Here is a 22,310-nt window from a genome sequence, read left to right on the forward strand (position 1 = left end):
GTGTCCCCATTTGCCAGGAACTTCCCAGGTTTGAGCACTGAAGTCCTACCTACATCCTAGGAACCCCTGGGTCCCGGGTAAACCACGACAGTTGGTTACCCAGTTGGCATTGGTCCTAACCCTAACTTCTCCCAGCTGCCTTCGATTGGCCTGCCTCTCCTGATCCTGGAGCCAAGGGTCACCAGTAGGAATCCCACCACGAATCCCCACCATAGCCTCTGCCCTGCACAGCCCGACCCCCATCCCAGACAGACCAGCCCTGTTCACCTTTTAGAGGAGCAGAGAGATGGGGGGAAATGAGGAGAGAATGAGAGGTTACAGTCACCTTTTAAAAAACCTTTTTATAGACAAGACTGGTCGGTTGTCTTTACCATTTTCCTTAATTGCCTAGCGTCACTTTGATAAAGTAAAAAGTAACGTCAAACTTTTTTTTTTTTACACCATTTGTACTGTTGATTTTACAAAATTCTCTCCAGCATTTGGTGGGAGGTCATTTTTTTTTTATTTGCTAGTTTAATAGACAAAATCACCTGTGGCTGCACTGCTTTTGAATCTCCCTCTCCTTGAACCTTGCGTTAGAGTCCTTTGTCCCCTCGCCACATCGCTCCCTGCCCTGGGAGAGACCCTGGCCCCAGGGGCCAGGGCCTCTCCAGAAAGAGCATCGGTTTTCAATTTTCATGTGCTCGTATCCTTTGCCTCAGTGTCTTTTGCAGTTTTCAGCTTTTTTTCCCCATTTGCACAAGCGTTTATGTAATTGGCTTCTTCACTCTTGATCAGGTTTTTCTTCTTGTTTCACTTTTCCTTTTGGCGTTTTTGGTATGTCTGGAGAGAGATGCATCAGGTTCTAGTTCCTTCCATCATGTTCTCTTCTCGGTCCCTACCCTTGGAGGCATCCGGGGTAAATGACTGGCGTTGGAGGGTGCATTTCCCCTTTGTCCCCGATAGCAGCTACCTTTGGTTTCTATATTTGCTTATTTATCCCTTTCTACTTGGTGACTCATTCTACTTGGAAGGACCTTTGGACTAGAGTTCCCGCCCCCGCCGCCAGCCGGGTTTGTTTTCTTGCTGTTATTGTCACATGATAAGCACGGGAGTTTTTACATTTCTTTCTCTCCCCACTCCCCCCTCAAGTTTTCCAGCCCGGTTCTCTGCATGCACTATTAGCTTGGAGCTGTTTTGGAAAGTTTTCAACAGTGGCCCGAAGCTTGCAGCTTCCCTGGTCTTATTTTCCACTGAGGCTCACGCCTCTCCTAAAAAGCTCTGGGTTTATCTCTTTTTACATGTTTATTACTGGGGTGTGTCTGTTTTCTTTCTCCCCTCTCGTTTATCACTTAGGCAGATCCCCACTTGCTAATGATGGTGAAAGAAAGCAAATCAAATCAAAAGTCTGCCCCAGGGGAAGGAAGGAGTTTTTTTTCATTAGTCCTTAAGATGTGAAGCCGGTGTATCTGTTTGGTTCTGACCAGGCAGGCAGACGCCAGGTGTGAGGGCAAAGCCTGAAATGCAATTTAGGCAATGTCTTGTTTCTTTCCCGCCCTCCTGGGACTTTCCGGAAGCCTGGTGAAAATATCCCATGCGATTTCAGGAAGAGTAGTATTTCACGATGCGTGTAAATCATATGAAGTCCAACTTCCAGGGCCCACAATGTTTCGTGGGCGCAGAGCCCCACCGTGCATTTACAGATGTTAACGGATTCAGGATCCGTCTCTGGCTGCTTTTGCACTATGATGGCAGAGTTGAGTTGGCGACAGCGACCATCTGGGCCCTTGAAGCTGAAAATATTTACTCTCTGGCCCTTTACAGCAAAAGTTTGCCGACCTCCGCCCTAAGCCTCAGTTTCCTCGTCTCTAAAATGAGGCTGAGCCACGGGGTTGCTGTAGGAATTCAATGAAATGATCCAGGTCAACTGTCTGGCTTGTGGTTTAGGAAGAGTTGGCTGTTGTCAATAATGATAATCTCTGAGTCTGTTTCCTGTCGGTAGAGCTAAGTTTCTAGAATTCCGAGAGTCTCTAAGTTGCTGGCGCGTCGCACTCTGATTGTGCCATATTCCCTCTGTTTCATTTCTGAGCGGGATCCTGTCTTTGATATTCCTGCCTGGGATGGATGCTCCAGAATGTACGAAGCACAGCACCCCCTCCTCCTCTCTCTCTACCCCTTGTCTTCCAGGAGCTGCACCTCTGTGTCTCTCGCAGGCATTTTGCCCTGGAGCGGGGCTGCAGGCTGCGCGGGCTGCCACCGGGGAATTACAGCGTGCGAGTGCGGGCCACCTCCCTGGCAGGCAACGGCTCCTGGACGGAAGCCACCTATTTCTACGTGACAGACTATTGTAAGTCTCCACGGCGGCTTTGACTCATTGGGTCTGTGATTGGGGCCGGGCATGGCAGAATATTTCAAAGGATGGTCGGGGAAGCTTGGAGGCTGTGCGTGCTGGCCCTGGACTTCACATCTAGGTCCCCTGGATGCCACTGTGTGACCGGGGCAAGGTGCATGCCCTCTCTGAGCCTGCACTTCCTCATCTCATCAGTCCATGGGGATAATAACAGGATCCACCTCTGGAGGTGGAAGTTTCAATGACATCATAAATTTGAGGTGGCCAGCACAGGGCACAACTGATAGGCACATTATTAGCTCCTGTTACTAGTGTTTCGATCTTTGGTGTTAGATGGGCCATGCCCCTCAATGGGAGGAGGTGAGAGCTTCTCTACTCAGCCTTGGACATGCTCTCGACTTGCAGGCAGTAAGTGCTGCTGTTGGGTGAGCTGGACACACTGTGGACAGTAGGGTGGGGAAAGGTGAGGAAGGCTGAGCTGGTCAGGGAGTGCTTCCTGGAGGTGGTGACATCTTGGCCAAGACCTGGAGGAATGTATAAGTGGGGGCAAAAGAGATAGTCAGCCTGGGACGTGGTAGGAACTTAGACACTCGAATGAGAGAACACACAAATGACTTGGAAGGAGGGAAGATTCTAGACCAGGAAGAGCCTGAGCTTGGGAAGGGGGGGTGAGATGGGCCTTCTGCTTGGCTGGCTGGATTTTCATGTACCTCATGTGGTGGGGGTGCAGAAAGTGGGAAATGATTCTTGCTGGGATGGTCTTGCGAGGGTCAGGACTTGGATGAGTATAATGACACCAACTGTGTGTACCTTCTGATAACTACCCACCCATTGGAGTTAGCAGATCCCCCAAATTTAAGAGCACAGCTCCCAATAAGACTGCCCTCGCTTAAGAAGCCAGACACAAGTTTGGGGGTTCTCCTGGCCACACACACTTCTGACCAACTGGCAACAAATTTGGTGGTTCCCATGACCCCCTCAGATTCGATCATTTGCTACAATGGCTCACAGAACTCAGGAAAGTGCTATATTACAATGACAGTTTTATTATAAAGGATAGAAGTCAAGACCACCCAAATGAAGAGAGATGTAGGGTGAGGGCCAGGGCGGTGCTGGACACAGAGCTCCTCTGTCTTCTCCCCGTGGAATCAGGACATGTCACGTCACATTCATATTGATGTGTTCGTCAACCAGGAAGCTCCTCTGAGCTTTGGTCTCCAGAGTTTTTATTGGAGTTTCATTACATAGGTGTGATTGATTGAACCACGCTCGGTCTTCCAGTGACCAGCCCCCATCCTAAGTCATCTCATCTCTTAGTATAAACTCAGGTGTGTTCCAAAGGACTCATCAATGACAAAGACACTCCTATTACTCAAGATATTTCAAGAATTTGGAGTCTCTCTCTTGAGAACCAGGAACACCATGAATAAAATTCGAAGGAAAATATCAAAGTGGGAAAATATGTGTAAAATATGTGTATCGACAAAGAGTTAATATCCTTAATACAAAATGAATATATGTGTTATATGAGTAAAAGATATACGTCTTAACACAAAAATAAGCAAAGGACATAAATAGCCAACTTAAAAAGAAATATGAGGGGGCCAGCCCGGTGGTGCAAGTGGTTAAGTGCGCGCGCTCCGCTGCGGCGGCCCGGGGTTCGCCGGTTCGGACCCCGGGCGCGCACCGACGCACTGCTTGTCGAACCGTGCTGTGGCGGCGTCCCATATGGAGTGGAGGCAGATGGGCACGGATGTTGGCTCAGGGCCGGTCTTCCTTGGAAAAAGGAGGAGGATTGGCATCAGATGTAGGCTCGGGGCTGATCTTCCTCACACACACACAAAAAAAGTATGAAAAATAGAAAACATAAGAAAAAATGTCCAACCTCACTCAAAACTACACCAAAAAAAAAAAAAGGAAATTATAGCAGTATATAATTTTTAACTTATCAAATTAGCAAGGTTTTTGTTTCCGTTTTTTAGTTACAGTAAGTAGTGTTGTACAAGACTCGTGCAGATGCTGCACATTCTTTTTCATGGTTGGCGAGTGGTAAAATATAGTTATTTGATAATATGTATCAAAAAATCTCATAAAGGCTCCTACTATTCGAGCCAATAATTCTGGCTCTAGAAACTTATTCTAAGGAAAGGAACAGAAATGTACAAAAAAGATACATGCTCAAGGAAATCTAGCACAGCATTACTAACAATAGCAAAAAATCTGGAGAATTAAATGTTGCACACATTAGATGACTTGAAAAACATTCCTTGTTATGTAACAGGGAGGCAAGCATGCACCCCAGGTGTAAAATTTAAGGAGGTGTTCACCCTCAGGGGCTGAACCGGCCCTTGCAGGACCCAGAGCAAGAGTTCCTCTCAAATTCTGCACCCCGGATGCTTCACTTCCCTCACCCTAGTTCTGGCAGCCACTGGAATCTGAGGAATGAGCGGGAGTGTGGGGTCTGGGAAGCAGAGATGGGCGGTGCATCGTGGCTCTCAGATTCTGCCCTGAGACACGCTGAGTCCTGACCTCTTGGTGGCCTCCAGCTTCCCCACTCTTGTGGAAGAAGGCAGGGGGAGAGGGACACGCAGACAGCCGCACCTGACCAGATGGTTTCCATTTCTCATGTCCCGTTCAGTCACTGAGTATTTGTGGAGACTTTCAGTGTGCCAGGAGCCACCGGAGATGGGATGAGGCAGTTTGCTGTCAATTCAGGGAGGTGCAGGAGGTCGACGAGATATCTCAGGATAGAACTGGCCACCGGAGGCAGCATGGGGCAGTGGTTAAGAAGTCGCTCAGATTGCCTGTGTTCAAATCCCTGCTCCACCGTGAAACAGCTCGGGGACTTTGGGCAAGACCCCTCACCTCTCTGAGCCTCTGTGTCCCAATCTGTTAACTGGCGTTAGCCACAGTACCTCCCACCTTGGCTTGTGTGATGATTAAGTAAGATCACCCATGCAAAGCACTTCAAATACTGCCTGGTGTTTAGTCAGTGTTCAGTAAACTGCTATTTATTAAAGACCCAAAGGACCAGGTTCCTTCTCTGACTTCAGAATCCATTTTCTTCCTTGGCTTGGAAGAGTCTGAATACATGGGCGTGTTAATGATTACAGACAACTCAGCTTTGCCTGTGACTTTTAAAAAATAAGAGGCTGCATGACATTTCTTCAGTGGGTTTAAAAGGGTATTTTTGGAGAGGACCCCCTAGCACACACAGGGCACTTGCCAGTGAATTTTTCATCTGCCAGAGGTGCTGTTGAAATTAAGATAGGCAGGGTCTATTAATTATTATTTTAATTAATAATTATTAATTATTTTATCATTATTTTAATTAATAATTATTATTTTAAAATTAATTAATTAATATTAATTTGCAGGGCCCAGTGCAAAACGAAAATGCAGGGCCCCTTGTTTAAAAATTATTAAGACTTTCAAGACAGTGACAGAGGAGCATTAAACCAAGAGCAGGACTCTTCTGAGTGCGGGGACCTGAGTGCGGTGATGGCCTGGGTTGCATGTCTATGAAGCTGGCCCTGGGTGGGTAAGGGAGAACGCTGGCAGCCAGCAGTGGTCTGGGAGTCAGGAGGGTGCTTCCAGAATACAGACCTCTGAGCCCACTCCCCAGCCCTGTGGAGACCAGCAGAGAGAGGCTCAGGACAAGAGCGCAGGGACCAGTGTATGTGGCCCACTGTTATAGACATAGATGTGACTTTTGATGCAAACTTGGATGTGAACACATTTTAATGTGAAACATGTATTTTCTTATTCTATTTTAGTAGACGTCCCATCAAATATTGCAAAAATTATCATTGGCCCCCTCATCTTCGTCTTTCTCTTCAGTGTTGTAATTGGAAGTATTTATCTCTTCCTGAGAAAGAGGTGAGTGTGGTGGTGTGCTGATAAATGGTTAACAACTGGCTCTCCAGAAAAAAATATGCCTAGATATAGATAGAGCTACTTCTAAGTTTATTATAAATTTTACTGATATAAAGGATGTGTAGCATGCAATTTGCAGATAACAATTGTAGTACACTATACAATACTCTTTATTGTCAATTCCCTCTAGCCAGTTGATTTTCACCAAATGCTTTCATCGATTTTTTTCTCCTGAAACTTTGTATCTATAGCCAACCAATGGTTGCAAATTGACGAGCGAGTGTAGTTCCAACATGAATGTTGATTGATATTGTGTTTACGTTAAAGAGTAAGACAAAAATGAAATAAGACATAAATGACAGGAGTGACTTTGCTGAGTCAGGTAATAATTCTTAAATACTGAAAGAACATTTTCCCAGTTTTTCGTGCCATTTGCAATGCTGTGGCTACAGAGATGACACAACTTTAAGTTTAATCTGCCTTGTTAACATTTTTTCCATCACTTTCTCAAGCCTGGATAAACAACAGAACAGTAAGTCAATTCTTGGTTGGTAGTGCTTGCCTAATTCCATGGTGTAAATATTCCCACCATGGCCAGTTTTTAGCTACAGACATGATGTCACTGAGCACAGAGTTGGGAAGACGTGTAAAATCATTCTCTTGCTCTGAGTCATTTCTGCCACATGGATACAATAATGTAAATAAATGAGGTAATGTAGATAGCCTCAAGAGCATTGATCTTAGTGAAATGTAGTACCATGCTTAGGAAGTAGTGAATTTTGAATATCTGTTACCTTTGCTTTTAATATAATTTAATTGTAAGCCTATATAATCTAATTTTGAATGATGGTTGTTTTTAACAACTGGCTTGCAAGTTTCCAGGAAATTTAACAGTTGTTTCTCACAAGCTGGGTCCAGATGGCTCCAGAATAGCACTGGGTGAGTGGCTTTTAGGTGTTGCACGGACAATCATCAATTACGGTTTATGGGGTGAGCGGTCCCATGTTGATGCACTTAAGTAGCCATCTGATGGGTTTCCACTCAAAACGTAAGGGTCCCCCCATCCTCACCCCCAGTCTGTATCTAGGGTTACGTGGATGCTGCTGATAAGGGCTGCCATTTGCCTTGGGGAGGTCTGTAGCCTCCTGTAGAGACCCATGAAGTCCTTTGAGAATCTCAAGCTGGAACCCCTCATTTTTCTCATCCAGGCAGCCAGATGGGCCGCTGGGACCTCTGTACGCTTCTTCAAACCCTGAGTACCTCAGTGCCAGCGATGGTGAGTACCATCCTCCCCCCCGTGGGCAGTCAGAATCCTCTGTTTGGTTTCCTTTGCCATCACTGTCCAGTGAAAGTCAAGGGTTGACACCACAGGAGGCTGAGACCAGCCTTCTTGTTCATTTGAGTTTGCAGACCTGCCCCTTGCTGCAGAAACCCTGTTACTGGGAGCAGTTGGATACCTGCTGTCTGGCATCGGTTTGGAAGGGCTGATCTAGCTGGTCTGGGACCTGTGGGCTGGGCTGGGAGGCAGAGAAACTGGTGCCCCAGCTGTGGGGGTGTGGAGCCGGGGGCCCGTGCCAGAGAGAGTGCTGAGGGTCAGAGCCAGAAAGCCGTGTCCAGGGTGGGACACAGCAGGTGGGACTCAGAAGCCAAAAGGAGAGACCGGGGATAGCGGGTGGGGAAGACAAGAACAGGGACAAGTCGGGGTGGGCAGGAGACTGGGTGCATCCCAGCGACACATCTGCTGTTGGTGGTAGCCGAACATGGATGGGATGCTGATGCTGGCAGCAGGAGTGTAGGACAGACACCCATATTTCCCTTGATTGTACCAATGGGCAGTGAGAGACTGCTGTAGATAAGGCTTGGCTGTTCCTTCAGAGGGGGGAGGCTTCTGTTGCATTACAAGTTTCTAAAGTGCTTCATGCGGCAAAAATGAAAAAGTGACTTTCAAGGCATGAACACCATTGCCCAGTGGGATGCTGCCTTGGGATACAGGGATCGTGTTTTTAAGGGTGCTCGGGATTTGTTTTAATCAGGTGTGATAAGATATGCAGACAGGGAAGTGACTGTCATGAAGGCAGAAGTTCGTTATATTCACAGATTCCCCAGAAGCAGGAGACCAGGCACACCACGCAGGGCCACATGGGGAAGCACCAAGGTGTGTCAGGAGGCAGAGAGGGGGGAGAAATGAACAAGAGCCTTTATTGTGGTTTCTATGGGAAGGAACAGGTGGGGCAGGGTAAGCAGGCTTGGGATTGGCTAGTCTGAATAATTGCATCGGGCTCTGGGATGTAGGAGCTTTCCCTGGTCGTCTGGTCCCTGGCCCTGGGGTGATCAAGTCAGGGGATAGTGGCCCAGGAGGTGGTTGGGGTGTGGGCTCTGGATTGGTTGGTTTGAAAGGAACACTCACAGGCAAGATCTTTGCTGTCTCTAGGAACTGGCCACCCTGGGAGGGACAGTCCTTCCAGGGGCTTTGATGTTAAAGCATCAAAATAGAAAAACTCAGAAAGGTGGTTATTCCAGGTGGGAATGTCTGGAGGGAACAGGAATGGAGGGAATGAATATTGATCAAGGAGCCTCCTCTCTCCGTTTGGGAATGGCGTTGTTGCTGCACATTAGAGATGGGGAAGCCCACTCAGGGCTTCTGTTGGGTCCTGTGTTAAGGGACGAGGCCAAGGATGGCTGCTCATGGCTGCCTCTCCACCCTACCATCCTGCTTCCTCTTGGCAATGTATCCATGGCTGAGGGCACAAGCGTGCCCAGTGAAAGCTGCAAATTGGAGCTCAAAGGTCACTGAGCATCTGTGAGTTCATGTGGGTGCAGAGCTCTTGTCTGATCCAGTGTACTTGCATGAGCCATTGCTGACTGCATGGTCTGCTAGAGTTGCTGTCACAAAGTACCACAGACTGGGTGGCTTAGAAAACAGAATTTTATTTTCTCACAGTCCATGGAGGCTGGAGTCTGAGATCAAGGGGGTCAGCAGGGTTGGTTTCTCTTGAGGCCTCTTTCCTTGGCTTGTAGATGGCTGCCTTCTCCCTGTGTCCTCATATGGTTTCCTGTCTGCGTGGGTCTGTGTCCTAAACTCTTCTTATAAGGACACCAGTGAGATTGGATTAGGACCTTCCCTAATGACCTCATTTTAACTTGATTTCCTCTGTTAAGACCCTTTCTCCAAATACAGGCACCTTCTGAGGTTCAGGGGTCAGGACTTCAACGTATGAATTGGTGGGGGTGGAGGGAAACCAATTCAGCCCCAAACAGTTGCAGAGGAAGGCAGGAACCATTTTGGCTTTTCTTACGAGGGCTTCATGCATTTGTCTGCGAATCATTTACTATGTAACAAACCACCCCAAACCTAGTGGCTTAAAACAACTAACCATTTACTAGCTCATAATTTGGTGGGTCCACCACCTGGGCTGTGCTCGGCTGGGCAGTTCTTCTGGTCTCACTCACACCTGCCGATCAGCTAATGCTAGGTGGTCTCGGATGGGCTCACTCACATGTCTGGTGGTTGGCAGGCTGGGCGGTACCCCCAACCGCTTGGCACTTTGCAGAAGCAACAGCCTCAGATGGAAAGTAGCATCATTTGGTAGTGGGGCTCTGAAATCAGACGGAAAGGATGAGGATGCAGGCTCAGCTGACCACTTACCAGCCAGCACCCTGGACCAATTGTGGCTCCTTCCTGAACCTCTGTTGTCCCCTCCATGAGAGCAGAGACCCACGCCTGTCCTGTTCTCAGCTATGTGCCCAGTACCCGGCACAGGTGCTGGATCACAGAAGTCACTTAATGAACATTTGTTGGGTGGCTGGGTGGGAGGTGGCTGGGAACCCCCCAAGGGATCCGTGGAAGGTGCTGTGTAGATAAGTGAGGAGTAGTGTTTCCCTGCTCGGTGTATGTGCCGGACGAGTGGGAGGTGCCTCGGGAGAAGATCACCCTCCTGCGGGAGCTGGGGCAGGGCTCCTTCGGCATGGTGTATGAGGGCAACGCCAGGGACATCGTCAAGGGCGAGGCGGAGACCCGCGTGGCGGTGAAGACGGTCAACGAGTCTGCCAGTCTGCGAGAGAGGATCGAGTTTCTCAACGAGGCCTCGGTCATGAAGGGCTTCACCTGCCATCATGTGGTGAGTCCTGCGTTGGCCCCAGGAGCAGACAAAGGCTTCCTTGCATGTCCATTCCCCCGTCCCGCCTCCTCCATCCCTCATCCTCCTATTGCACAGAGCGTGAGGACAGCGGATGTGGACTCCCTGCCCATCCCTACCCTGCTAAACATCCTAAAGGTGCAGGGGAGGGTCCCTCCCTTCTTCCTTCTCCAATCCCATCCTCTCCCACCTCGCCTGGAGCCAGACGTGCTGTCCCATTGCTTTCCAGAATCTTCTGTGTCTTCCTTTTTCCTGCCTCCTTTGTCCAGCCCGTCCCTGCTCCCGCTCAAGTCAGCACAGACTCTTCCTGCCCTTCTGCTCCCACAGTGGTCCCTTAGATTCTCTGAGCCTCGTGTCCCTTATCCTTGCCCCACACATATTAACGGAGCACTTGCTCTGTGCTAAGTCCCCTTCTCATCTCTGTGACGCAGCAGTTTCCTGTCCTCGTGGAGCAGGTGGAGACAGACTCCGAACCCAACGGGCTAATTATGTAGTTCATTAGGAGAGGCTGCTATAGCAAGATGGAAAAGGGGAGCAGAGTGGAGGGATTGGGAATTCAGGAATGGGGAAGGTGTATTTGAGCAAAGACTTATGATGTAAGAACTGAGCCGTGCGTACATGTGAGGGAACAGAATTAGGCAGAGGGAACAGCTAAGGCAAAGGCCTGGAGGTGGGAATGTGCCTTGTGTACTCGGAGACATCGAGGAGATATCTAAGGATTTGCCTTGGTGTGTTGCTGTATGTGGGCCGGTCTGTCTGCTGTCCCCCTGCCGCACTGTGAATCTTGAATTCTCCTTCCTTTCTGGCAAGGTGTTGACGCTGGCTTTTGAGTCGGACAACAGACCAGGGCTTATCACCCTCCACCCAGAACCAGGGTGCTGTGTGTGATGTAGACACCAGCCAGGGAGACCTCGGTGAGTCAACATCTTCCCACAGAGGCTCACCCAAGAACCCCATGCTTGCTCTGCAGGTCCGCCTCCTGGGGGTGGTATCTAAAGGCCAGCCAACGTTGGTGGTGATGGAATTGATGGCTCATGGAGACCTGAAGAGCTACCTCCGTTCCCTGCGGCCGGAGGCTGAGGTGAGCTGCCTCGAGGTACCCGGCAGGGCATCCGCTCCTGGCTGTGGGCACTGGTGTTGCTGAACACGACCCCATGTTTCGACTTTAGAATAACCCCGGTCGCCCTCCCCCTACCCTGCAAGAGATGATCCAGATGGCTGCGGAGATTGCCGACGGGATGGCATACCTGAATGCCAAGAAGTTTGTGCACCGGGATCTGGCAGCTCGAAACTGCATGGTCGCCCACGATTTTACCGTCAAAATTGGAGGTTCGTCTGGCTTTCTGCTTTGAAATGGATGGCCTGGGCCAAGTTTAATGTCTATGATGTCGTTAAATCCTTTCCAGTAGTGTAAAGGGGCGGGATTTTGGATGGAGGCCGGATCCTCACATTGTAATAATTGCATTTGCTCATTAACTCACTCATTCGCTTCTTTAAGGAATATTTGTGAACCCTCTGTGTGCAAGCCTCTGTAGTAGGTGCTACAGGTGCACTGACGAATAAGTCGCCACCATTTTTCTGCCCTTACGCGGCTTGCAGCCTTTATCTGCACCATCCAGCACAGTTACCACTAGCCACTGGTCACATGTGGCCATTTACATTTAAATTAATTTTAAATTAACTGAAATAAAATAAAATACTCAGTCCGTCAGTCGTACTGGCCACATTTGAGGTGTTCAGTAGCCATCTTGAGCCATATGGGACAGTGCGGATATAAGCCGTGTTCATTATCACAGAAAGTTCTACTGGACAGAGCTGTTTCAGATGAACAGTAAAAGAGTTAACCCTTTTAGAAACAAGATAATGAAGACTGGGAAAAGAGCGTTGAAGAAAGCAAAGAATTCTATGATAGAGAGGAGAGGCCTCCCTCTGCAAGGAGGCAACATTTCAGCCAAGATGTGCAGGATTAGGAGTTGACCTGAGTGACAGCATCCTAGGAGGAGTTACAGCACATGCAAAGGTCCTGAGGCTGGAAGGATGGCTGATGTATTGTGAATATAATGAGTGTAAAGGGGAGCAGAGCAGCATGAGATGTGAGATTAGGGAGAGAGAGACAGGAACCAGACTCGGAAAGGCCTTGCAAGTCCTGGTAAGTCATCAAGACGTTATCTACACAGCCAGGGCGCAGCAGGAAGTGACGTGATTCTATTTATGATCCAGAAAGACCTTATCCTACATTAGCAATGGGAAACAGGAAGTGACATGATCCTATTTATGTAGCTTCTCTTGGGCAGTGGGCTGTCAGGGTCAGCATGGAGGGAGGGTCCTGTGGGTGAGAGATGGCGGTGGGCCTTCATGGGGCCAGGGTGATGGACAGGAATAGATGGATTAGAGAGGGATGTGGAGAGAGAGTGGGCAGGACTTGCAACTGTCTTGGATGTAGAGTTTGAGGAAAGGGGTTGTTCAAAGGAGGACCTAACACTGGGAGGCTGGGTGGCTGGGTGGTTGATGGGGCCATTTCCAATGGGCAACAGTAGGTTGGCTGCAGAGAGTCAGAAGTTTGGTTTGGGATGCCTGTGAGGTCATGGGTGGGAAGGAAGCCTTTCCAAGAATGGGATTCCCAAGCTGCAGGTTGGAACGTCGCTTCTTTGCCACTTGGTGGTTCCTTTTCCTTCCCTTTAAATGGTGGCCCATCCTCTCCCTCCACATCCCCACGAGTACCCTCAGAATCCATTCTTAGTGGATTTGCTGGCCACCCAGGTGAGCACACACCTGGGGCAGGTGAGCCCATCTGAGGGCTCTGTGAGGGATGGACACTGGGCCACAGGCTCAAGGCTAAGAGCACGTGAACTGTTTGTTGTCAGACTTTGGAATGACCAGAGACATCTACGAAACGGATTACTACCGGAAAGGAGGCAAGGGTCTGCTCCCCGTGCGGTGGATGGCACCGGAATCCCTGAAGGACGGGGTCTTTACCACTTCTTCCGACATGTGGTGAGTCGTGCGTGGGCCGGCAGACGGGATGCTGGGCTTGAATTCCAGGTCGCTCTATAAGTATGACCAGCAAGAGGGGGCCGTTAAAACCTGCCTTCTCGTGGCTTCTCCATCAAGACGATGAAGAGAATGTCACGTCTGAGGACCCTCACACAGCTGCCATTACATTCCTATTGAGACTAATCTTACAGGCATTTCTGAACCGCACCATGAATTGTTTAATGCACTGGCCAATCAGGTTCTAGTAAACCAAGAAGGGGTGTGTGTGTGTGTTTTAACGGCTTCTTTGTTATTACTCTCAACTGTCATTGGCAGGTCCTTCGGTGTGGTCCTTTGGGAAATCACCAGCTTGGCGGAACAGCCTTACCAAGGCCTGTCTAATGAGCAGGTGTTGAAATTTGTCATGGATGGAGGGTATCTGGATCAACCTGACAACTGTCCTGAGAGAGTGTAAGTATAGAAAGGGTGTGCAGTGTGTCAGGTGTTCGTTAAAAAGGGATTGCCCTCTAGAAGGATGTGCAGCTATGACATACAACTATCTACTGGGGCTTTGGGGGAAAAATAAATAAATTAAAAAAAAATTAAAAAAAAAAAAAGGGATTGCCCTTTGTATGAATACTGGTGTTTGCATATCATGCCTATATGTGGGCATGTGTTTGCATATTATATCTTTACATGCATGCTTGTATCTTTGCATGCACACTTGGGTTTGCATATCATGTCTACATACGTACTTGTGTTTGCATATCCTATCTTTACATGCATGCTTTATTACCTATCATATCTTTGGAAGGTTGTACAATAAACCCGATAGAAGTGGTTACCATGGGAGAAGGGAACTGGGGAGCTGGGGTGGGAGACTTATGTGGAACTGTCTATTCTTTATACACTTAACATTTTGTCAGGAAACTAATACAATGTTACATGTCAGTCATATCTCAATAAAAGTGGAAAAAAATAAATCAGTAAGCATAACTACTAAAAAATTTTTTTCAGAGATATGTATTACATATCCCCTCCCAATATTTGTTTTAAATTTTTGTGATAGCAGCAAATAGACAACACACACATGCACGCTATTAAACTTCGTGCAAAATTGTCCAGCCTCATAATAGTCCAATAAATATAAAGCAAAATAAAGGAAAGTACTATCTTCCTAAATTAGCAATAAAAGAAAGGAAGGAGGGAGGGAGGGAAAAGAGAGAGAGAGAGAAAGAAAGGAAGGAATAAAGGAGGGACAGAGTGAGGGAGGAAGGAGGAATGAAAGAGAAAGAAAGGTAGGAAGGAAGGAAGGAAAAACGAAACAGAGAGTTTTAATACCCAGTGCTTGCAATGGTACAGCTAGATAACGACTTATCGCCCTGTTGTAATAGCTACTCAGAGCAAAGTTATTTAATGTCTCAAAAAAATTGAAACGATCCAAACATCCAATAATGTGAGAATTGCCAAGTAAATTGATAAATTGATATGATGTAGCAATTGAAATTTCAAATGATGCTTATAAAAATATTTTATAATTCAGTGGATAAGCTTATGTTAAAATATTAAGTGTAGGGGTCGGCCCCGTGGCTTAGCGGTTAAGTACGTGCGCTCTGCTACTGGCGGCCCGGGTTCGGATCCTGGGCGCGCACCGACGAACAGCTAGTCTGGCCATGCTGAAGCGGCATCCCACATACAACAACTAGAAGGTTGTGCAACTATGACATACAACTATCTACTGGGGCTTTGGGGGAAGAAAAGGAGGAAGGATTGGAAATAGATGTTAGCTCAGAGCCAGTCTTCCTCAGCAAAAAGAGGAGGATTGGCATGGATGTTAGCTCAGGGCTGATCATCCTCACAAAAAAAAAAAAAAAAATTAAGTGTACAAAGTGTGGGGGCTGGCCAGGTGGCACAACAGTTAAGTGTGCGCCCTCTGCTTTGGCGGCCCAGGGTTCGCAGGTTCAGATCCTGGGCGCACACAGATGCACCACTCGTCAAGCCATGCTGTGGCAGTGTCCCATATAAAGTGGAGGACGATGGGCATGGATGTTAGCCCAGGGCCAGTCTTCCTCAGCAAAAAGAGGAGGAATGGCATCGGATGTTAGCTCAGGGCTGGTTGTCCTCACCATAAAAAAGAAAAAAACAATGTGTATATATTACATTTGCAAATGTATTCAGGTAGAAAGGACAAGAGGTTATATCTGAGAGTTGTGTGCAAGCTGTATTTTCTCTATATTTTTTGGGTGTTTTCTAACTTTCTACAGTGGACATTTATTACATATAAAGTCCTTTATCATGGTTTCTTAAGAAAAACGTTTACCCTCCTGAAAAGTCCATAGGGAGAGACCATTTTGATGTTTCATCCTCAAAAGAATAAGACATCAATTTAGAAAACCTAGTTCGAAGAGATTTCACAGGAAAAAAGGTATGAAGCAGAGTTATTTGGAAACTCTGAGCCAACTATTTCTAAACATTGCTCCATGCAGGTCCCTTCCTAGCCGTGCCAGTTAGCAGCTCTAGTTCCAGGACCAAGGAAATTAAGTAGGCCCTAGGACAGGGGTCCACAAACTTTTTCCGTAAAGGGCCATATCGTACTGTTGTGCATCGCTTAACAACAGGGACGTGTTCTGAGAAATGCTTCATTAGGCGATTTCATCATTGTGCGAACATCATAGAGTGTACTGACACAAACCTAGATGGTACAGCCTTCTACACACCTAGGCTATGTGGTACTAATCTTATGGGACCACCATCGTATGTGTGGTCTGTCGTTGACCGAAACCGTCATTATGGGGCACGTGACTGTAAGTATTTTCAGCTTTGTGGGCCATGTGGCTCTCTGTCACAGTTCCTTAACTCTGCTGTGTAGCTCAAAGGCAGCCATGGACAATACATAAATGAATGGGTATGACTGTATGCCAATAAAACTTTATTTACAAAAACACTCAGGGGGCCAGATTTGGTCCATGGGCTGAAATTTGCCAACCCCTGCCCTAGAAGAAATTACAATGGGGAAAGGAAGAGGTAAAATGGAAATCCTAAGCCCTCAGCGAGTGTCTTGTGTGCTCTTGGCTGAGTAAAGTCGTAACCCCCTCCTGCCGCCCTCAAGAGAGTGAGGGCTGGTTCTGCAGGATGGCCACTCAGAGCTGGCCCTCTAGGTTCAGTCCACACAGCTGCAGCTGTCAGGTGCAGGGATATATAAAATGATGACCCATGGTCTTCAACATGTGGTAACATCAAGAGAGACCCTTCTTGATCTGGCTTTGCAATGAGGCCACCTCTTTGGTGCTCTTTTCAAAACCATCTTTCAGCACCCATAGAATTGCTATTTCTGCTTGACTGCTGCCTGCACACATGGCTACCGTCTGATGTGAGCCCCTGTCACCTCTGGGTGTGGGCCACAAGGGTGGGGTGGGGTGGGGGCCGCTTGGCTGGACCCCTGGGACTCATCCCCGACCTGTCCCTCTGTCCCACAGCACCGACCTGATGCGTATGTGCTGGCAGTTCAATCCCAAGATGCGGCCGACCTTCCTGGAGATCGTTGACCTGCTCAAGGATGACCTGCACCCCAGCTTTCCAGAAGTTTCCTTCTTCCACAGCGAGGAGAACAAGGCGCCCGAGAGCGAGGAGTTGGAGATGGAGTTTGAGGACATGGAGAGCGTCCCCCTGGATCGGTCCTCACACCCCCAGAGAGAGGAGGCCGGGGGCCGGGATGGAGGGTCCTCGCTGGGTCTAAAGCGGAACTACGAGGAACACATCCCCTACACTCACATGAATGGGGGCAAGAAAAACGGGCGGATTCTGACTCTGCCGCGGTCGAATCCTTCCTAACGGCGCCTGTTTGGGAAAAGGGTTCCAAGTCTTCACTTTCCTCTGGTTTGAAGGCCTCCAGAAACCTCAGGATTCGCATGCGAATCTGCCATAGTGTCAAATGGAGCTCAGAGATCATGACTATCCATTTCTGCTCATCTTGTGACTTAAAACACTTGGGTTTGATTGCCAATTGACTAGTCGTCAGAGCATTTAACTGTGAACGTAGAGAGGAGGGGGTTTCCGTGGCTGCCGTCTTTTCGGGCTGTTTCAAGCCAGGATGTTATTATTTTTTTTTCCAGTAGCTTGAAAGAAAACAGAGTTTTTACAAACATTTTTTTTTTTTTTTGCTGGTGTCTGAGCTACAGTATAAAATGTAAAACTTGTTTGTGGAACAAAACTTTGAAAGAAAGAAAGAAGAAAAACCGGTTCCAGTGGAGTTCCAAGCTTCACGGAGTGGGCTTCAAGGTTTTTCTCATCCGGGCTGAAGGACTTTTTAATTTTCCTTCACAAAATCAGTTCCTCAAATTGACCAATAGCTGCTGATTTTGTTCTTTTGATAAGGATCTGCAGTGCCCGCCTGTGGTTCACGTGTGTGGCGTGCGTGTGTGTCCAGGTTAGACACGGCTGGTGTGCGTGTGTGTGCAGAGCATTCGTGCTGAGTTGACGCTTCGGGGATCGGCTCATGAAGGTTTCGCTCTTCTCGAGTGTGTGAGTTCTTGATCCCCACCTCTCCTTCCTTCTTATTTACTGGGAGACTGTGCCCTCGACAGATTCTTCTCGTGTCCCAAATCTTAGCCTCAGGAGTCTTCTCTCCCTTAACTTTGGTGAAAAATGTTTTTCGGGAGCCAAGGGAGTAGTTTGGAGTGATAATGGATCTTTTCAAGACCAAACAAAGCCAGGACATAAAAAAGAAAAAAGAAAAAAAAAAAAAAAAAAGAAGAACTGAAATGATGAAGAGTTTTGAGAATATATTTGTAACATATTTAATTTTTAAAAAATCTCCAGCATCAGCCTCCTAAGTTATTAACTGTTTCCCGGGGTGGGGGGAGGGCTTGTCTGCTTGTGCATGGTAGGGAGCAAGGCACCGGTGGCCAATTTGTTTGGTCTTAAAGGCATCCATTTTTCTGGGAATAAAGCCACGTTAGCTGCTAACCCTTTTGGATGTTGTGAAGCCACGCTGAGGGTGTGGGCGACTGGGTTTGATGGATGGTTTGGTTTCTGCTGGGGAAAGCTGGCAGCCACCTGGAGCTGAGCCCTGCCTTCAGACACACTTGTGGCTCTCTGACCATCTGGTTCCCTGTGTGTACCTCGCGTGCTTCCTCAACTGGGTGTGCACGTCCTGCAGTTATTGTGCAAACACAACAAAATCAGATCCTAAAGTGCGACAGCACGGAAGGACTTTGAGAACACTAAGCAATATGAAGTGAGAGGCACCTGTCGGGTCCCTCCGCCCTCGGAGCGTCCAACTGTCCTCAGAACTGATATCCCAGAAAGCTGCTCTGCGCGCAGTGACCTCAGCTAGGCCAGCTGTGGGGCCTGAGCAGAACTGTCAGGTGCTTATGCTGTTGCAATCCCCAAGAGACTCGAGTCTGGAGGAGAAACCGCCCAAGACCTTCACGCTACCGAGAACTTCCGTATGGGCGTGCATCCGTAGTTTCTTCCTTTTGGGGAAAGAACCACAGCTGCTCAAATAAAGGACACGGTGAACTCATTACTTTGGTTTGTCAAAATCATCACCCACGGGTTATCTCTGAGTGCATTTTCTCGAAAGTTTTTGATTGCTTCCTTCTCCTCTTCTCTTACGAGTTGTGGGCTTCAGAATGGGATAGAGACGTAATGGTGACCTCCGAGCCTTCTCAATTCTTGATTAAGAACACAGGTAGACACAAATCCCAATGGCCTATTGCTGTCTTATTTATATGATTTGAGAAATTACAGCGTGTAAAATATTTCTGGGGAACCTCAGTGATTGGGTACAAGGAGTGAGAGTACAGAAGTTATTTTCGCCAAATTTATTTTGTACATAGAAGAGAGTCTGTACGTAAATTAAAAAACACGTAGAGCTAGATATTTTGTTCTTTTCATAGGAAATTTGTAGCGGCTGTATACCACACTAGCAGCAATTTTCACATTTTTCTAATTCAGAAAGGTTTTCTTATATTAGGGGAAAAATTATTTATTTTAATATATAAAAATCACTGTAAAAATCACTTTCGTACAAAATGGAGCGCATGTAAATTTTTATCAAAGAAAAATAAACAGGTGATGTGGGGTAATGATTTTTTTTTTTTCCAGCACAGTCTACCTCAGTGTATCGTTAGGATGTGGTTCAATAACGGACATCTTCGAGACTTCAGAATTCTGCCTGGATCCGATCTGAATCAGGGAAAATCTGTATGAGCTGATTCCGAATGCCAGGGACCAGTAAGAATTTTGAGGGAGGGAGCGGGGATAAAATGTGGCCTTCGTGTGTGAGCATAGATCCTTTTTCTGGCTGATTATATTCTTCTCTGAATTTAATCTTCTTTTTGTTTTTTTCTTTTATTGATCCTCCATCCATTGGCACCATGCTTCCCAAACATGACCCTAGTTCCAGGCCATCATGATGTATCTGATGTGTGGGGCATTCAGACCTGAGTTTCTCTCCTTTGGTGAGAAGTGGATGCTCCATCTCTCACTGGGGCAAAGACAGGCTTTGGTGCAGAGCCAGCATCCCCACTGTTCACTGCATCCCCCAGAAGTGAGCACCATGGTGCCCTGGGATCTCCATGGCTTATTCCCACTCCTTTCAGCCTGAGATCCTTTTTGGAGGTGGAACAAATCACACTCATGGGAACCTCACACACAAACACCCCATGCAGTGTCTTCTTTTATTCTTCAAGTGGGAAGGGGGCACGTTGAGAAATCCCAATCCAAAATTGACCAGCATGCTGAACACATTTTTTAGCAACAAAACCTTAGACCCCAGTGTTGTGGTTTGGTTGACCTTAAGCTAATACTGTTTGACCTCGTGGGGCTTTGAGAACCCATGTGTAAGTCTGGGCAGGGTGAGCAGGGCTGTTGTCATATTCAGCAAACCTTTGTCATCCTTTTAGGCACGGCTCCTGCAGACTCTCCTTTCTCCGCTTGCTCTGGAGAGGTACTGTAGAATGCTGGACCACCTTGTGTAAATGGGATTTCACTGACTTCATTTAGCTGTCTCTGCTGCTGCAGTGAAAAGGGAAAGCAGCCATTGGGTCACAAGCCTCCTTTTGCATCAGATAACGTTTACTGTGTAACAACAGGACTTTGGTCTGAGAAAGTCATGGTTGTGCTGGGGGTTGTAGTGATGGGTTACATAAAAAGCAACAAAGCCAGCTTAGGTTGATGCTTTTTGTTGTTTGTTTTTAAAGATGTCTCACTATTATTAAAACCCTTTTCATTAATGTGGTGAAATCCATGTAGTGGTTTCTTCTTCTGGGAGGAGAATACCAAACGTGTTACTTTTTCCCTGGACCAGTGATGTCAAACACACGTGTGGAAATGTTCATATTCTGAGAGCTGTCCTGGGTGCTCTTCTGCCATTTTAAGCTAGTAGAAAGAGAGAAATGCCGCTGGTTCTCTGGATAGACATTGAGCACAACTGAGAGAAAATGTAGGAATTGATGCAAGGGTCTGCACATATAGTCCATGGCCATTGGAGACTGTCACCCACTGATGGACAGATCTTCCACTATCTCCCACCAGAGCAGATGGTCCGCCATAAATGTGCTTCTTGGGTGGGGAGGTATTTATCTGTAGCTTTCATAACATTGGTCAATGGGCAGGAATGCCATCAGAGCACGGCCCATGCTAGCCATCTGAGAGACTGAATGTGCTGTAGTCCCACCAAAAATCATTTTTCTACTTTGTGGTGGGTGGAATTTTGGGGTTCAATATCTTTTGGATGCTTCTTGGTGAGTCCTTGATACCTTAGGCTATTCAGAAATTATGGTTTTGTTGGGGATGGGGAACAGGGAAGTGCTGATCTTATATAAATGGTACGTGTAGAATGATGCCCCATTCAGAAAACCTTCTGGAATGTTCTTCAGAATATTGATTTACACCAGCGGTGAGGCTGGGAATGGAAAGGGCAGATCGGCGTTTGTTCTCTCAAAACGCACGAAAGAATGTGATGGACTATTCAGGGGCTGCAGTTGAAGGTGAATGTTTTCTTAGGGTTCTCCTAGGAACAGAGGGAAACAATGACTTTTTGATCTCCAGTCCAGGTCCAGAACCAGCCTCCAGCCGAATTTTTATTTGGGTACGGGCCCTAAAAGTCCTTGTTAAAAACAAGATCAGGAATCTGAGGCTCTTGGTCCCATTTGAGAAGGAAGGAATAACCCTCCAAATGAGTGTGCGTCCATGTACACGTTCAGGAATGGCTTGCTCAGACTTTCTACTTTGTGTGCCTGGGTGGGCTCAGCCCCGCGTGTCAGCAGCAGACTCCTCCCATCCTCCGTCAGCCGTGCAGGATCAAAAGTGCCTCGGCTTATGCGGAAAACAACTCGGAAACACAAAACCCACCAAAAGCTCGATTATAATTTTTTCAATGTTTTCCTACAAGAGCCAAGTAGCGCCATGTACAGAATATGCCTTTTTTTTTTGAATATCGAAATTGCTCTGCATGTAAAATATGGGATAATTACCTGTTTATATTAAAATTCTGAATAAATTATCTGAGAATACTCTTGTCTCTGTGTGGTGTCCAAGCAAGAACCTATGAACTGTGTAGGGTTGTGGCTATAGGGTGGGCTGTGTTAACGGAAACCTCTTGGGAAGTTGTGGGTACCTGTTTTGAGAGGGGACAAACCCCTAGGTTTCTTCAAAACAATGAAGCAGGATGTTAAATATTGTTACCAGCATGGCCAACAATCCAGTGGTACATACCTGTACAGTTGAACCAGCTGTTTAAATATTGAACTCTTTCTATACCAGTTGGCAACTAACTGCTACCTCAAGGACCCAGACCTCTCCATGATCTAGACACTAAAGGGTTCACTCTAAGAATACCAGAGGACCTCCAGCGCCTTGCTCTATTCCAAGATGCTGGAGACTTCCATGCTAAATATTTTTAATATCATCCTGGGAGTGTGGGCCTGTCGCCAGGGTGGGTGGCCAGCAGGAGACCAGCGACTGAAAGGTTTTAAACAGCTGTCCTTGAG

The 22,310-nt window shown here is 47.3% G+C and overlaps 1 protein-coding gene across 3 annotated transcripts in view; it reads left to right on the forward strand.

Moving 5' to 3' along the window:
- Positions 1 to 21,833, forward strand: part of INSR (insulin receptor) — a 126,537-nt gene extending 104,704 nt beyond the window's left edge. The window contains exons 13-22 of one of the 3 annotated variants that reach the window (XR_009219400.1): positions 2,167 to 2,326; positions 6,106 to 6,208; positions 7,414 to 7,481; positions 10,079 to 10,323; positions 11,312 to 11,422; positions 11,511 to 11,670; positions 13,206 to 13,335; positions 13,651 to 13,785; positions 16,791 to 19,006; positions 19,423 to 21,833. Coding sequence is in view for 2 of the 3 variants with exons in the window: in XM_058537958.1 (XP_058393941.1) it covers positions 2,167 to 2,326; positions 6,106 to 6,208; positions 7,414 to 7,481; positions 10,079 to 10,323; positions 11,312 to 11,422; positions 11,511 to 11,670; positions 13,206 to 13,335; positions 13,651 to 13,785; positions 16,791 to 17,145 (1,467 nt within the window). In the remaining variant the exon portion in view is untranslated. Of the gene's footprint in view, positions 1 to 2,166; positions 2,327 to 6,105; positions 6,209 to 7,413; positions 7,482 to 10,078; positions 10,324 to 11,311; positions 11,423 to 11,510; positions 11,671 to 13,205; positions 13,336 to 13,650; positions 13,786 to 16,790 lie in introns of all 3 variants that reach the window. The other 2 variants (XM_058537958.1, XM_058537959.1) reach the window with 2 other exon arrangements.
- Positions 21,834 to 22,310: the final 477 nt, after the last annotated feature.

The sequence above is a fragment of the Diceros bicornis genome, unplaced genomic scaffold, assembly GCF_020826845.1.
Source record: "Diceros bicornis minor isolate mBicDic1 unplaced genomic scaffold, mDicBic1.mat.cur scaffold_73_ctg1, whole genome shotgun sequence".
Lineage (NCBI taxonomy): Eukaryota > Metazoa > Chordata > Mammalia > Perissodactyla > Rhinocerotidae > Diceros > Diceros bicornis.